The sequence below is a fragment of the Delphinus delphis genome, chromosome 11, assembly GCF_949987515.2.
Source record: "Delphinus delphis chromosome 11, mDelDel1.2, whole genome shotgun sequence".
NCBI lineage: Eukaryota > Metazoa > Chordata > Mammalia > Artiodactyla > Delphinidae > Delphinus > Delphinus delphis.
Genome location: NC_082693.1, coordinates 6,954,999 through 6,971,947, shown reverse-complemented (window position 1 = coordinate 6,971,947; position 16,949 = coordinate 6,954,999). Strand labels below are relative to the sequence as shown.

General features: G+C 46.5%; 1 protein-coding gene across 2 annotated transcripts; it reads right to left on the bottom strand.

Moving 5' to 3' along the window:
* Window positions 1-1,892: 1,892 nt before the first annotated feature.
* COPS7A (COP9 signalosome subunit 7A) lies at window positions 1,893-8,306 on the bottom strand. 2 transcript variants are annotated; one of them, XM_060024201.1, is made up of 8 exons: window positions 8,216-8,306; window positions 7,530-7,734; window positions 5,539-5,614; window positions 5,220-5,308; window positions 3,920-4,122; window positions 3,161-3,266; window positions 2,900-3,051; window positions 1,893-2,750 (listed from the first exon to the last, which is right to left on the bottom strand). In XM_060024201.1, the coding sequence occupies exons 2-8, from the start codon at window positions 7,689-7,691 to the stop codon at window positions 2,711-2,713; spliced, it is 828 nt and encodes a 275-aa protein (XP_059880184.1). In that variant the 5' UTR covers window positions 7,692-7,734; window positions 8,216-8,306; the 3' UTR covers window positions 1,893-2,710. The 2 variants fall into 2 exon arrangements, with proteins under 2 accessions (XP_059880184.1, XP_059880185.1); XM_060024202.1 differs by having other exon boundaries at window positions 8,103-8,218.
* Between the last annotated feature and the right edge of the window lie 8,643 nt (window positions 8,307-16,949).

The following is a 16,949-nucleotide window of genomic DNA, read 5'->3' as shown; positions in this document are numbered from 1 at the left end:
GACCACCTAAAGCTGATGAATCCTGTTGACAATCACTGGGTGTGCCTGGAAGTAAGTCCTTCCTACTGGAACCCTGAGATGAGACGCCCTCGCTAACACTGTGCTGTAGCCTCGGGAGGGACCCTGAAAACTCAGCAGAGAACTCAACTTAGTTGTGCTGATTCGCGGACCATAGAAACTGAGATAATAAATGTGTGTTGTTTTAAGCCACTAAGTTTCAGGGTAATTTGTTACACAGCAAGAGAACTCATACACTGCCTAGACTTGCCCCGCTGAACTCCCTTCTCTCCACCCATGTTGGAAGTTGAACCTAAGCAGAGAATTTCTAACCCCTCTTTAACAGGATCGCGTGAAACACTGACTATAGACATTGCCTTTGCTCTTCTTGTGCATAAAGGTGCGCCCCAGTGCAGTCATGTTTTTTAGCTATGGAGACTTTGTCTTTACCTTCTAAGTGTCACCTGTTTCATGTGCACGAACTCTGAACTCACAGGAAGCCAAGTTCTCTTCCTCTTCCTCCCTACCAGAGTGGTCCAGCCCTGAGCTCCTCTGAGATTGCTGTACAGTAGGGATCAGCATGTGAGAATGTGCAAGTGCTGATAAGACTCTTGGTTGGGAGAATCTTCCTGGTGCCCTAGGCTTGGTTATGCACAGAATCCCTAAATCCCGAACCAAATTCCATGGTCAAAACCAGCCCCCAAATACTCCACTCCCCCATCTCCAAGCCTTGGGAGCCAAGAGCCCTGTCTTTGTAAATCAAAGACAAATTGCATGTTCATGTCCCTGGGGCTGTGAACGGCGCCTCCTCCCTCTTTGGGTGGAGGACCAGGCAGTCCCAGCCCAGCCCACACCAGACCGTAGAGACACCCACGGAAGGCCGGCACTAGACAGATCAGGGCAGTTGTGGAGTCAGGGCTGGAAGCAGCTTACAGGAAAATGAGATACTAAAGTTCAAGAGAAAAATGGGGCCTGGGCAGGGAAAGGGGGCACAGGCTCGAAGCACCAGCAGTTAGTGACTTCTGCACAGTGGACGGTGTGGGAGGAAGAAGGGCTTTATTTCAGAGACTTAGACTCAAGATGCAACAGGCTCAACAGGCTAGCCTAGGCCAAAGCTAAAGCGAGAGGCCAACAGTGTCAATTCCCGAGACAGGGCCCACTGGACTGGTCCCATTCAGTCTCCGCTGCCCTGCAAGATAACTGGCTCACCCAGACCACTTTTAACCGAAAACTCGGGATCTACCCCCACTTCCAATTCTACAACTGACACCTTTAGGACCAGTAAACAGTAGTCTGTCCTACATCTCCACCTAGAGGACAGCACAAGCTCGGGAGGGCAACTCGGTCAACACTGGGACCCTCAGGAGGCAATCGCCTCTCATGCACAGGCGGGGGCGGGGGGGGGGGCAGCTGTCCCTTACACTAGAGCTTCCCAATTCTAGCGCGTGCGCAGCAGTGCGCTGAGCCAAGGAGACTAATCCTCCCAGCATGCTGCTTGGACGCTCTGCCTTGGACGGGGACAGGAGCCCGACTGCTGCTTCTTACTGAGATGGGAGAGTCCTGTGTGGTACTGATGCAAAAACTGAAGTTTACTATCAACTCTTCCGCCTACAATTCTATAAGCTGGAAGGAAACAGGCTGAACTCAAGCTCCTTGAGAGCAGGGACAGTGCCCATCGCTTTGGACCTCCAGAGCCTACCACATGCTGGTGCTCGGTGAGCATCCACTGCCTCTTAAAGAATGCCGAGATGCTGAGCCGATCTGGCCAGAGCCAAACGGCCCACGATCTAGGTCTCCAGTACCTGGTTCTTTTGTTTTTCCGGCACTTTGCTTTAGAGCGGACTGGGAATGAGCCTTCTTCCCATCCACAAACACCAAAGACAGAAGACACCCAGTTCAGGGCGTGTTTGTAGATAGACTTCTCATAGATTTATTTCTGTGTCATGTTATATATAGATATACGTATATATACTCTTTTTATACAATCTATATCCCCTGCCCTTCCACACAAAACTCACAGAAGGAAGTGTAAATCCTTCTAGGATTGCCATCAGGCTTTCTAAGACTGCCAGGGCCAAGAAAGGACCATCTCACAACAGCTCAAGAAACAGCTGCCCTGAGGCTCTGGGGTCATTGAAGCAGCAGCACTCCCAGGACCCAAGGGGAGGAGAGAGGACAGGAAACAACTGCAGAGTGACAGGATTCTAGGATGTGAGTGTCCAGTGACTCCTAGAATGGCTCCCAGAACTCTCAGGGTGGGAATAAAGGTGGGAGCCCTATGGCTCTTCAGATGCTGCCCAAACAGGCGGGTGGGCAGGAGGCTGGGCATGCAGGGCTGGGGCGGAGGAAGGGGAAGGGATCACGTGTGGGTTATGCTGGAGACACGGCAGCCCCACCCACTCAGTGACGTATAATAAACAGGGACAGACGCTGACTCCTAAAGAAATAGGGGAGGGAGCGTGGCAGGAAGAGGGGACAATGGGACACACAAGAAAGTTACGTGAAACAAAAAGTACCAACAAAAACACGACTTGTACTTGCCTCCCCCCAGAGACGGTGTGGTCTATGCCTGGGGGTGTGGGAGAGAAGAAGGGAGGTGACGGGTCATGAACTAGGTTATCAGCTGGCCAGGGGCACAGGAAGGCTCTCTGAGGACTCCTAAGGGGCAGGCAGGCAGCTAGGACCCCACATCCCGGAAGAAACGACAGTCCTTTCAGTTCGACTTGGACCAAATCTTGGCGCTCCCTCGGAGCCTGGCAAGGGGAAGAGAGAGAGAGAGGCTGCAGGGAACCCCCTCAGCACTGCAAGCTCCCCCGTCCCCGACCCCCACGCAGGTGACGGGAGGCACGAGGAAGCAGCAGCAGGGCGCCCGGACGCCGGCGGCTCCGCCGCAGCCGCTCACCCCTTGCCCTTCGAGGCTTTCTTGCTGGGCTGGCGCTGGTTGCTGCCTGGAGCCGGTTCCCTCAGCTCCGTCAGGTGCTGCTCGGGGTCCTGAGACGTGGCCGCGGCGGCAGCAGCTGTTGTGACTTTAATGGTTTTTTTCAGGTTGGCGACCTACCAGGATGAAAGGAGTGGGGAGAACGAGGAAGGTTCCAGAACCTGCCAGCCCCTGCCCACCTGGTCTGCCTGCGGCCGTCACTGCCCGGGACGCCCGCCTGCTCACCTCGCTCTCAATGTGCTGCTTCAGGCCCAGCTGCTGCTCCTTGTGCTGGTTGGCGCGGCTCACCTGCTCCTCGATGCCCGACAGCACCACCTCGCAGCCCACACACCTGCGGGAACGAGGGTCAGCAGAGGAGGGCTGTGATCAGGCTCGCGAAAGAGAGACTCCCAGACACCCCCGAGTCCGGCCATCCAGACCCCTGTCTGAGTCAGAAGCCTTGCCAGGGCACCTGGGAGCCACCTGCGACAGTACTCCCAGGAGCCAGCAGGACACTCAGGTAAGATACGGGAGGAGAGAGAAGTGCCCGGAGTGATGTGCAAGATGGGAGTAGGAACTAAAACCAAAACAGGGTGGGGGAGGCAAAGAGGAAAAAGAGGAGGTGTCTTAACGAGCTCAAGTCAGACAAGAACACACAAAACAGAAGCGGGAGAGGCCCGTGGCCTGTGGACAGGGCTGCCCACTGACCAGGGGGCTGCATGCAGCCGGAGACATGTGATCCACACCGCAGGGGGTGCGCTCAAGAGTACCACCCCCTCCCTCCCCCGGTTACTGCACTGCATCGAGGAAGCGCCTCCGGCCTCCTGCCCCCCAGGCCCTCCTCCACTCTTTTTCTCCCTCAGAAGCCTCTGGAGGAACGAGCTCACTCCCCTTCATCCTCTTGGGTTCCACCTCTGCCTCCCGGCCCAACTCGCCCCCCTCCAAAGCATCCCTCCCTTTCTTGGGGCGAGCAGAGAAGGGACGGCGCCGGGACACAGGTCTCACCACTCCTGCAGGGTTCGGGCGATGGCACTGAGGTCCTGGCGCTGGATGTCCCGCCCAATGCTGTAGTCAACCTCTAGCCGCTGGTTGCGCTGGTCCAGGGAGCCGCGCAGCACGTCGGCGTACACGGCCTCGATGACGAGGTCTTCCAGCTGCCGCACGTTCCGCAGGGCCAGGGCCTCCAGCAGCACTGCGTATGGGATACACTGGGGCCCGAGGGCGGGCTGGGGCTGTGAGGTTCCGCAGCAGAGAAGGGCTTCCAAGATTCTTCTTCCCTCCTTCCCCCCCCCACCGCCCACCCTCTGCTCCTACTCCTAAATCGTTTCCTCTAAGAGGCTGGTTCTAAGGTAAAATAAATAAAAGTACTCCCACCTGAGAAATAACAACGTGAGAAGAACAATCTTAAATAAAAGACATAGGCTCCCCTACTCCCTTCCCTCCCCCACCCCAGGGGGACATCTGCCTGGATGTCCATCCTCTGGCCCAGCTCAGGACACAACACGGACCTGGTCAAGATGAGCTTGACATAATGGGAGGATGTGGTGTGGGAGAGGTCTGGAGCTACTCTGTTTACCATTTATACTCCGTCTACCTCCAAAGAGGCATCTTGCAGTAGACAGCCTGGTTTAAGTAAAACCATGAGCACGCCGAGAGTCAGTAACAACTGGGAGACGCAGGTGGGCGGAGGCGGAGAGTTAACAAAAACAGAACCCAACTGGATATACAAAGACACTTCTGGCTTATGTATTTCTTTCTTTCTTTTGTTTTTTTTGGTCGCGCCGCGTAGCTTGCGGGATCTTAGTTCCCCGATCAGGGATTGTTGAACCCGGGCCACCGCAGTGAAAGCGCCGAGTCCTAACCAGTGGACCGCCAGGGAATACCCTGGGTTACGTGTTTCTTATTTTAGCAAACAGAAGCTGGCACCTCCCCAGAAGAGAGAGCTTCGTTCCAGCTTTGGATGCCGCGGCTGTCTGCAGAGGACTTTACGGTGGGGGGAAGAGGGGGCTGCTGAACGACAGTGAGCGGTATCCTAGTTGCTATTCTGACCCCAAACGTAAAAGGTGTTTTAATTAGAACTTAAGTTGGTTGAAAAACAAAATAGAAAACTAGGAGAATAATATTCAGCCCCAAAGGCCGCAGGTAACAGCGTTCAGACACAGACCCTGGAGGGGCAGGGGGCGAGTCAGGAAGAAGCAACATGGTGGTCAAAGGCTGTCCAATGCCATTCCCTTCAGATGGACCCTCGAGAAGGGAGATACAGAAGGGCTCTCTGCGCCTCAGGACTGGGGGGACTGTCACTCACCTTGACTTTGGCAGCCAGGGTGACGACTGACAGGTGTCGAAGCTTATTCTTCTGAGCCTCTGTGAGTGGGGGAAGATTCCGGGCTTCAGCTAGAAAAAAAAAAGACAAAGAAATCCTGATTTCACATTTGTGGAAAGCCCTAGCCTCCTTCCCTTGCCTTTTTTTTTTTTTTTGAGTTTTCCATGCCAATTCAGGTCTTCACCCTGACCCTGTGTACTTAAGGGATCTAAGTCGGGTATCCCAGGAATTTCTTCTAAGTCCCTCGGTAAACTGCCCTTCTCCCACCTCCAGTCTCCAGACCTCCAGCCCCTCCTGTTACCTAAGTAGTCAGCATACGTCCCATAAGCAAACACCGTGAGCAGCCGGAACGTGGAAGCAAAGTCACTCTCAGCCAGCTGTGAGAACATGAGGGGAGAGAAGAAGTGACAGGAAGGGCCTCTCTCTCCACCTTCCCAGCCTTACCCAGCTTGAGCTCCACTTTCTGGCCCCAGCCTTCCCCTCCAACATTAGCTTCCCAGCTCACCGAAAGGAGCTCTCTGCCTCTCTGACCACTCACCCCACAGGAAGGCCTCACTTCTGCCTCCAGGCCTTTGTTTACACTATCCCCCCAATCCGCAATGTCCTCTTGCTCCATCTGCCGCCAATTCCTACCCTAAACTCAGAGTTGAAAACTTTCAGTGTTTAGTATCTAACACACACACACCACGCACACCCCCCAAACACTGCAAACTGTGTTGTCTGGTCCTTAGAGTATATTTAGCATTTCTGAATTTGAATACCTTTAGGGGGGCTGCTGTACCCTCCAATTCACCAAAGACTTCTGCCTCAGCCTCACTCCCTTCACGGCTGCACGAACTGAGCAGGCACTGGGATTTGTGGCCTCTGCTTCAGACCGGCATCACCCGGGAGCTTTCATCACCCAAGCCGGTCCACCCAGACCTCCTCTCCTACCACTGATCACCCACTTAGTCAATCGAAGCCCACCTAAGGTTGTTACCTAAGAATATCTTTCTTTTCAACAAGATTACAGATGTGGTCTCTGGTATCCCACTTAGGTCTAGCAGAGCTGTGCATGTAAGTTGGCTCTGCTGATAAATCCTTGCTAAATAAATGATTTACGCATGGATATCCATTCATCTTCTCTCTGCAACTGGAACGTAAGTTTCACAAGGGGAGCACTGTATCTTGTGCTTTTCTGGTATTCCCAGATGACTAGCAGAGTGCTGAACAGGAACCCAAAACACACTTCTATTCCTTCACCCTGATTCTCTTTAATTCCACTGCAGAGGAGAGCAGGGAAGGAAGGCAGCCAGTTTTCTTCGGACCAGAAGGATTCCAAAAGGCTAAATTCATTGACTCAATCACTGGCACTCAAAAACCTAACTCATACCTGTCCACCTACCACTGTCATAACATCTCAGGGCTTCGGCTGGCGTCACCCATCTTGGCAACCTACTCACTCTGGGCTTTAAACTCTTAACTCTGCCACTTCTGTGTGAACAGTTCTCTCTGCTGTGTTCCTAGCATCTTGCCATGTGGCTTTGGGAAAAAGATAACTTCTACCTTAACAAACTTAAGTGAATTAGCATATGGTGCAAACGGGAGAGAACAGGTCATGCCAATTTCACATTCATTCCTTCCACTTGTACCAGACTTTATACTTTCCCATAATCTCATCTGATTTCTACAACAATAGTGAGGGGCAGTATCAGGTCCTTTTTTTTTTTTTTTAAGGTACGCGGGCCTCTCACTGTTGTGGCCTCTCCCGTTGCGGACCACAGGCTCCGGACACGCAGGCTCAGCGGCCATGGCTCACAGGCCCAGCCGCTCCGCGGCATGTGGGATCCTCCCGGAGCGGGGCACGAACCCGTGTCCCCTGCATCGGCAGGCGGACTCTCAACCACTGCGCCACCAGGGAAGCCCTCAGGTCCTTTTTTTTTTTTTTTTTTTTTCTCAGGTCCATTTTTAAAAGACAATTTAGGCCCTAAAATAAAAGTGACCTGATCAAGGCAATATGATTATTAAGAGCTACAACACTGATGGAGACAGGCTAGAATCAGGTCTCCTATTCTGAATCACAGGCTCTTTTGCTTAAAAATGAAAAATACTGGGTTTTACAGATCATTCATCTCCAAAGGGGAATGAAGAGGTTTACTTGCCTACTTACTTCTGCAAGCTGCCAGTTAATAATCACCATATTCTTGTTCAACTGAATGGTTATGGGGTTGCAGAATGAGCCCTGCCCACCCGTTCTCAAATTCAAACTTTAGCCCCAAGCCTCCCTGGGTGCTATCCAGGCCAAGAACCCACCTCTCTAACATTAGGCATATCCAGCAGTTCCCCAAACACGTAGACACCAGGGGCCTCCAGCACCTGGTGGATGAGAGTGGCCAGCGCTGCCCCCTTGGCCGACTTGGCCAGGAGCAGAAATTGCTCCTGGTTCTGCCCTGTCACCTTCACCTCGGCACTCATGGCTGCACTGAGCTGGGGGTACCTGGGCTCAGGAAGTCTGGAGCTGCAAGGAAAGAGGATGTGAAGCTGGAGGTTCCTGAACCGGGGAGGATGAAAAGCACAAGGCCTAGGACCTCTATTGCAGAGGCATTGAGCCACTTTTGCAACGAGGAATCAGAGATGGAGCAGTCTAACCCTTGGATCTAGGAATCCTAAATTCAGCCACTTCGATGGCAGCCTGGCTGACACAGGGTTGCCACGCCCACCTCCCCCATCCCTGGGCCTACCCCCAAGTCCCACCAGTGCACCCCACTGAACCCCAAGGCACAGGTCTTAGTGGGGGGAGGGATGTCACATAGTGTCCACCCCAACGACGACGCTCCCTCAAATCGCCACTGTGCCCCGCACGTGCCCCGAAGCACGTGACCTCACCCTCGGGATCCTTCCACGTGGCTCCGCCCCCTCCCTTAAAGAGGCCGCCCAGGGACCGTGGGCTCCCGCCGGCTGCCCCGTCGTACTCTGGGTCAGACCCTGCGGACAGCTACCTGGAAGCTTCGTCTTCCAGCGTACCGGGCGGGGCCACCGCTCCGTCACCTCCGGCAGCTGTTCCCAGCCTTTCCTGCCAACTCCCTGCAAGGCCGCTCTGGCCCCTAAACTCTACGGCTGGCTTCCGGCCGTACTTCCGCTCTTACGGGGCGGGCTTCGGGCGCGACATGCCCCGCCCTTTCCTCTGACTGCTGAAGCTCCCGTGAGCGAAGCAGGCGTTCTGCCCTCTGATTGGCTGTTGCAGAAAGAAGGACGGGCGCCTTTTCTTCGACTTTTTTCAATAAAACTTTATTGTTGGAAGAGTGCTGGACGCTAAAAGCGGAGGGAACTCCAGGTCTCAGGCCGGTCCCGGCAGTTCTAAGCCGCTTGAGATCTGGACATCTGGCTGCACGGGGTGCCTGAGGCGAGATGAAAGCTGTGATCGTAAGAGAGGGGGAGGAGGAAAAAAGCCTGGTGGGATGAGGAGGTGAGAGGACGGGGACAATCAATAATAGAAGTTGAGCAGCAGAGATCACCTGGGTAGCGCAACCACTCATTTTTTTGGACGATCTAGAGAAAAGAGTGGACACGGTAAAGGAAATAGTAATAGCTATAGCATGTATCGAATGCTTACTGTAGGTCAGGCATCTTTTAAAATTAAAAATGTATCCCGCTGAATCCTCGTAACTTTACAGCATCCCCACTGTGGCTCCAGAACACCATCTGTCATGATTACCACATGTACTTATAGGGTGATGCTTTCCTACACATTGCCTTTTTTAATTCCCGGGAAGGAAAAAAACACTAGGTGGAGGGAAGGCATATATTGTTATTCTCATTTTATAGATCAGAAAATTGAGGCTCATAAGAATTCATAGTTTTCCCTGGAACCCATGTCTTTTCAAACCTGGAGCCAACTTTCCAATTCACTGTGATACTTTAGGGGGAAAAAAAATAAACTAACATTTCTATAGTGTTTTTTATTTCATCCCGGGCTCGCAGAAAGTCAAACGAGAGCAAAGTTAACAGTGTCTTGGAGCCTTTGTGTGAGGCACTGAGCTAACAGCTTTACTTCATTCATTTGATGCTTATAACAATCCATTATTGTTTCCATTTTCCAAATGGAAAAACCGAGGCCCAGGGAAGTTAAGTAATTTATAAGTACTGGAAAGATAAAGGGAAAAAGAAGATAACTGAAAAAAAAATCATAGAACTGGTAGACTGCTGGAGCTGAGGGGACTTTAAGCTCAATGTTTATAGTCCACATGGCTTGGTTCATGATACAAAAGGAGAAACAGAAACAGGGAAAGGACAAAGAGAAGGAGAAGAATAAAATGAGGAAGAAGAGGCAGAGGAGGAGAAAGAAGAAGAAGAAATAAATGAAAGAGCTGATACATGAAAGTGAGGAGAAGGAATCAAAGGCATAATAAAGCATCCAAAGTTTGAAGGAACCAAAGAATTAATGAGTCCAACCTTATCCATTTAAAGAGGGAAGGAAAAAGAAAAATATAAGGAAAGAACGAGAAAAGAGGCAATATATATTCTATTATGTGCCAGGCCTTTATTTGTTCAACGTTTTAACGACTTTTATTATTATTATTATTTGACCTTGTGACATGCAAGATATTAGTTTGCCAACGAGGGACAGAACCCTGCCCCCTGCAGTGGAAGCACAGAGTCTTAACCACTGGACTGCCAGGAAAGTCCCTTAAAGACTTTATATTTTTAGAGCAGTTTTAGTTTTATAGTAAAACTGAGAGGAAGGTACAGAGATTCCCCATATACCCCCTGCTCCCACACATGCATAGATAACCTCCATTATCAACATCAGACACCAGAATGGTACATTTTTTACCTAGGATAAACCTGTATTGACATATCGTAATCACCCAAAGTCCATAGTTTACCTAAGGGTTCACTCTTGGTGGTATACATTCAGTGGGTTTGGAAAACTGTATAATGACATATATCCATAATTATAATATACAGAGTATTTTCCTTGCTGTAAAATTTTTCTGTGCTCTGCCTACTTATCTCTCCCCGCCTCCTACCCCTGGCAACTACTGATATTTTTGTCATCTCCATAACATTGTCTTTTCCAGAATGTCATAGAGTAGGAATCATACAGTATGTAGCCTTCTCAGATTGGTTTCTTTCACTTTAAGTTTCCTTCATGTCTTTCTGTGGCTTGATAACTAATTTCTTTTTAGTGCGGAATAGCATTCCATCGTCTGGATGTACCACAGTTTGTTTATAAATTCACCTACTAAAGGACATTTTGGTTTCTTCCAAGTTTGGGCAATTATGAATAAAGCTGCTATAAACATCCATGTTCAGGTTTTTTGTATGGACATAAATTTTCTACTCCCTCAGGTAACTACCAAGGAGCCCCATTCCTGGATCATATGGTAAAAGTATGTTTAGTTTTGTAAGAAACTGCTAAGCTATCTTCCAACTGGGCTGTACCAATTTGCATTCCCACCAGCAATTAGTGAGAAAATTCCTGTTGGTCCACATCCTCACCAACATTCGGTGTTGCCAGTGTTCCAGATTTGGGCCATCCTAATAGGTGTCTAGTGGTATCTCACTATCGTTTTATTTTGCATTTCCCTGATGACATCTGATGTGGAGCTTGCCATCTGTATATCTTCTTTGGTGAAGTGTCTGTTAAGGTCTTTGGTTCATTTCTTAATTGGGTTGTTTTCTTATTTGTTGAGTTTTAATCGTTTTTCATATATTTTGGATAACAATCCTTTATCAGATGTGTCTTTTGCAAATATTTTCTTCCAGTCTGTGGCTTGTCTTATAATTCTCTTGATATTGTCTACCTCAAAGAGGAAGCTTTACATTTTAATTGTCTACCTTATCAATTATTTCTTTCATGTATAATGTCTTTGGTGGCATACCTAAAAAGGCATCACCACACTCGAGGTTATCTAGGTTTCCTCCTATGTTATCTTCTAGGAGTTTAATAGTTTTGCATTTTACACGTAGGTCTGTGATCCATTTGAGTGAATTTTTGTGAAGGGTGTAAAGTCTGTGTCTAGATTCTTTTTTTTTTTTTTTGCAAGTGGATGTCCAGCACCATTCGTTGAAGAGACTATCTTTGTTCCATTGTATTGCCTTTGCTCCTGTGTCAAAGATTAGTTGGCTAGGGGCTTCCCTGGGAGTGCAGTGGTTGAGAGTCCGCCTGCCGATGCAGGGGACACGGGTTTGTGCCCCGGTCTGGGAAGATCCCACATGCCGCAGAGCGGCTGGGCCCGTGAACCATGGCCACTGAGCCTATGCGTCCGGAGCCTGTGCTCTGCAACGGGAGAGGTTACAACAGTGAGAGGCCCGTGTACCGCAAAAAAAAAAAAATTAGTTGGCTATATGGGAGTCTATTTCTGAGCTCTCTATTCTGTTCCATTTATCTGTTTGTCTATTTTTTCATCAATACCACACCATCTTGATGACTATAGCTTTATAGTAAGTCTTGAAATCAGATAGTGTCGGTCCTCCATCTTTGTTCGTCTCCTTCAATATTGTATTGATTATTCTGGGTCTTTTGCCTCTCCATATAAATTTTAGAATGGTTTTTGATATCTATAAAATAACTTGCTGAAATTGTGGTTGTGATTGTATTGAATCTATAGGTCAAGTTGGGAAGAACTGATATTTTGACAATATTGAGTCTTCCTATCCATGTACTTGGATTATTTCTTCATTTAATTAGTTCTTCTTCGATTTCTTTCATCAGAGTTTTGTAGTTTTCCTCATAGATCTTTTACATGCTTTGTTAGATTTATACTTAAGTATTTCACATTTTTTGGTTACTAAATGACATTGTGCTTTTAATTTCGAATTCCACTTGTTCATTGTTGGTATATAGGAAAGCAGTTGACTTTTGTGTATTAACCTTTGTATCCTGCAACCTTGCTATAATTGCTTATTAGTTCCAGGAGATTTTTGTTGTTGTTGTTGTTCATTCTTTCAGACTTTCTACATAAATGATTATGTCATCTGCAAACAAAGTCAGTTTTATGTCTTCCTTCCCAATCTGTATACCTTTTCTTTCTTTTTCTTGCTTTATTGCTTTAGCAAGGATTTCCAGTACAATGTTGAAAAGGAATGCTGAGGGGGGATATCCTTGCCTTGTACCTGACCTTAGAAAGCTTCGAGTTTCTCACTATTAAGTATGATGTTAGCTGTGGGGTTTTTTTTTGGTCTGTGTATGTTGTTGTTGTTCAACTTTTTATTTAACCTTTACAACCCTTTGAGGTGCACATTAATATCTCAGTTAACCTGTGAGGACACTGAGGATCACAGAAGTTAAATAATATGTTGCAAGTCACCAGTATAAGTGATGGGACTGAGATCCAAATGCAAGTTTGTCTGACTCCAACACTGTGCTAAGAAAGAGAAGAAAAAGCAGAAATGAAAGAGAGAAGAGAGGAGGGAGAAAGAGTCTGAGATCTAGTCCTGATTCATTCATCTTTACACTAGCTATGACCTTAAAGCGGATTGTGCCATCTTGTGGTAGCTCCTCTTCAGTATCTGGACAGTAAGAGATTAAGGCCAGCTCTGATTCTGATGTTTTATGGTCCCGTGAGAGAGAGAGGAATAAGAGAAGAAAATGAGGGGACAATTGATAAGGAGAAAAGGAGAATTTGGAGGAAGAAAGGAGGGGGGATGGACTAAAGAAGTGAGATTAGAAAGGGCAGAGAGAGAAGAGGAGGAGGGGTAGATATGAGAAAGAGAAGAATAGAAATAAGGAAAAAGGGGAAAGTGGGAAGAAAAGTAAAGATCTCCAAGGGAGGATGGGAGCTAATTAAGCTTAAGCAAAGATTAGGATGTAACATTTATTCACTCATTTATTACTAAGTGACAGTTATTTACAAGGCCGTGTGTCAGGTGCTGTGTTTTTAATGCTAAGGGTAGAAAACAAGATGCACTGAAATAAAGCTAGAGAAGCTGATGTCTAAGGAGTCAGACACATAATAAAATATTCATCAGTGATTCAGAAGAATATATTTAGCACCTCTTATTGTCAGGCTTTTGTTCTAACTACTAGGGATATAGAAAAAATAGCTGTCCTCTTGGTGTTTACATTCTTGTGGTGAGACTCAGGCAGTAAATACATAGGTCCACACGTAAGTGGTCAGGAGCAAATTATGAAGCAAAAAAAACAAGGAGGGGGATGGGGAATGCAAGAGACATTTGCTCTTTTGTATACGGTTGTAAGGAAAGGCCTCTCTGATAAGGTGACAATGGAGCAGAGACTTTAAAGAAAGAAAAAGGAGCAAGTCATATGGATTTCTGTGGGGACAGTGTCCCAGGCAGAGCAAACTACAAGTGCCAAGTCTCTGAGATGAGAACCTATTGATGAGTATGAGGAACAGCAAGGGGGCCTGTGTGGCTGGAGCAGAGTTGAAACAGGCTGGGACCTGGGACCCTTTGCTGCAGTGCTGCAATGCTTGCAACTGGACAAACAGCTCCTGGAGCTACAAGGTATAAAGAAACTATAAGGGACTAAAAATAACCATGTGCAAGCACAGTTGGGACAAATTATGAACAAAAAGATACAAAAAGACCAAAAAACTCAACTGCCACTTCACTTCTGCAGAGCCAGGAGCAAAAACAGGGTACTGTGCATGCCCGCCCCCGCCCCCTGCACAAAACACCACCCAAGGGGTAAGCAACACACCTAAACCACCACTCTGGCCTGACCCCCCGGGACACACCCCTACCATCACCTTGTATAAGAAACCAGCTCACCGCCCCCTTCGGGAGCGAGCAATCAAGGGAACCTGCCTGTTCTTGCTACCTCCTGTGGCTGCAGGAGCCCCAGTAAAGTCTTGCCTGAATCTCTTGTCTGGCCTCTAGTCAATTTCTATTGATCTGATACCCTAGTCGGTATCAGAGTGAGAAGGGAGAGAAGTAGTGGCTGAGGTGGAAGAGAGAGCCGGGTGGCCAGGTCCTATCAGGCCTTGTGGGTCATGGTAAGGACTTTGGCTCTTACTCTGGGTGAGATGGACACCCGTGGAGGATTTGAGCAGAGGAGTAACAGGATCTGACCCATATGTTTAAAATATTCTGATGCTGCATGGACAGAAACAACGAGTTTATTTAGGAGGCTACTCCAATGATCCAGGTGAGAGATTGTGGTGGCTTAAATGAAGGTGGTAGCAGTGGAGGTGAGAAGTAGTTGGATTCTGAATTTAATTTAAAGCTGAGGTGAACAGAATTTGCAAATGGATGAGACGTGAGGTGTAAAAAGAAAAGACAGGGTTAAAAATTACATCCTACAGGCAAGTTGCACCAAGCTTTCAAAGTGTAGACAATTTTAACCTTATATAAAATTTTCCAGAAATTGGGAAAAGAAAGGACAGTCCATAACTCATTCTATGGGGCCAGAATGACTTTGATAGCTAAACCAGAAAAGGGTAATACGAGAAAGGAAAATTGCAGGCCAATCTCACTTATTAACAGAGATACAAAAATCTTCAATAAAACAAGAGCAAACTGAATCTAGCAAAGGGCAAACAAGATAATACACCAAGACTAACTTGAATTTATGGCAGGAATTTAAGGCGAGCTTAATATTAGAAAATACATTCATTTTATTCATCACTTCATCACTAGATTAAAGGAATAAATCACACAGGCATCTCAATAAATACAGAAAAAGCATGTGATGAAATCAACATCCATTTGTGGTAAAAAAAAAAAAAAAAATTTTTTTTAGAAAACTAGAAGGGAACTTGTGGGAGTTCCCTGGTGGCCTAGTGGGTAGGATTCCAGACTTTCACTGCCGTGCGGCCAGAATTCAATCCCTGGTTGGGGAACTGAGATCCTGCAAGCCACACAGTGTGGTCAAAAAAAAAAGAAGAAAACTAGAAGGGAACTTGTAAATCTGATAGAAGAATGCCTGGTACCACCAATTCTGTTTAGTCTTGTAACAGGGATTCTAGACAGAGGAGTAAGGAAAAAAAAAAAAAAAGGGTAAAATAATTAGGTTAAAAAAGAAATAAAGCAGTTATCATTTACAGAAAATGTCAAAATGTGATTGCATATGTAGAACATTCAAAAGAATCTACAAATAAATTATTAGAATAAGAGTTGAACAAGGTTGCTTAAGAAAATATAAAATCAATTAATATATTTATATATGAACAACAATCAGATGATGAATGATTTTAAAACTTACCCCTCACAATACTATGAAAAATATCAAATATCAAGGTATATATGTAACGAAACATGAGTAAGACCCACAGGCAGCAAATTATCATTTATTGTGAGACACTGAAGACCTAAAATAAATGGAGAGATATTTCACATTCATAGATTAGAAGTCTCAATATCATGAAGAAGTCAGTTCTCCCTAAAGAGATTCATACAGTCCTCATCCTGATTCAGGACAATCCTAATCAAAATCCCAACAGGCTTTTTTTGTGAGTGGATAAAACTGACAAACCAATTCTAAAATTTACATGGAAATGCAGAAGGCAAAAAATAGCCTCTTGGAAACGAACAAGACTTGCTTTACCAGATACCAGGACATAATTACAAAGCCACAGTAGTTAAGATAGTGTAGTACTGGCCCAAGATAGATAGATAAATTGACCACTAGAACATAATACAGAGCTCAGAAAAATATCGACGCATACATAGACACGATTTATGATAGATCTGCACATTTGAGCAGGAGAGAAAAGACACACATTTCAATGTTGCTGTGACAACTGGGTATCCATATGAAAAAATAAAACTGAACCCCTATCTCAAGCCACATACAAAAATCATTCCCTACTATGCTACAGACTAAATGTAAAAGGCAAATTAGAAGGGTTTTAGAAGATAATGTAGGGGAGTTCCCTAGTGACCTAGTGGTTAGGATTCCAGGCTTTCACGCCAAGGGCCCCAGTTCCATCCCTGGTTGGGGAACTAAGATCCCACAAGATGTGTGGCATGGCCAAAAAAAAAAAAAGATAATGTAGAAGAATTTATTCATGAATTCAAGGTAGAGAAATCTTTCTTAAGACAAATACACTAACCATAAAGGAAAAGACTGATACATTTGACTGCATTAAAATCAAGAGCATCTGTTCATCAGAAGACAAACCACAGAACAGAAGGAAGAATCTGTAACATTATCACTGACAAAGGATGTGTCCAGGATGTATAAAGAACTCCTACAAATGAGTAAGAAAAAATCCTAACCATAAGAATTATAAATGTGAACTGAAGAGTTGAACTAGCAATTCACAAGAGGAAATCCATAAGGTCAACGAACATATGAAAAGGTGCTCAACCTTATTAATAATTAGACAGATGTAAATTAAAACCATAATGAAATATCGCTGTATACAAAGTAGCCTAAACTAAAGTCTGAAAATATTGTGTTGACAAGAACATGGAGCAAGAGAAACTCTCCTACACAGCTAATGAGTGGACAAGTGGTTCAACCACCGTGGAAAAGCGTTTAGCATTATCTAATAAAGTGGAAGATGCCCATCTATGATGCCGTAATTCACTGCTACACGTATAACAAATACACGTAGTATTATTACATGTGTATCTTCAAAAGCAGACAAAAGGAACTATATTGTTAAGGCATGTAGATACATACAGGGAAACTATTAAGAAAATCAAGGAAGTGATTGCCATAAAAGTCAAAATACTACTGATCTACCGTGAGGAGGGAATGGTATATGTTGGAGTAAGATCACAGAGGTCCTTTTTGAATACTGGCAAGACTCTTCTAGTTGG

What these genes read in the sequence shown, in the direction of transcription:
- COPS7A (XM_060024201.1), bottom strand. Translation starts at nt 7,691, where the DNA reads ATGAGTGCCGAGGTGAAGGTGACAGGGCAGAACCAGGAGCAATTTCTG. An exon ending in ATATGCCTAATGTTAGAGAG is followed by an intron (nt 5,615 to 7,529) that starts GTGGGTTCTTGG and finishes ATGTTCTCACAG; the next exon opens with CTGGCTGAGAGTGACTTTGC. An exon ending in GACGTATGCTGACTACTTAG is followed by an intron (nt 5,309 to 5,538) that starts GTAACAGGAGGG and finishes TTTTTTTTCTAG; the next exon opens with CTGAAGCCCGGAATCTTCCC.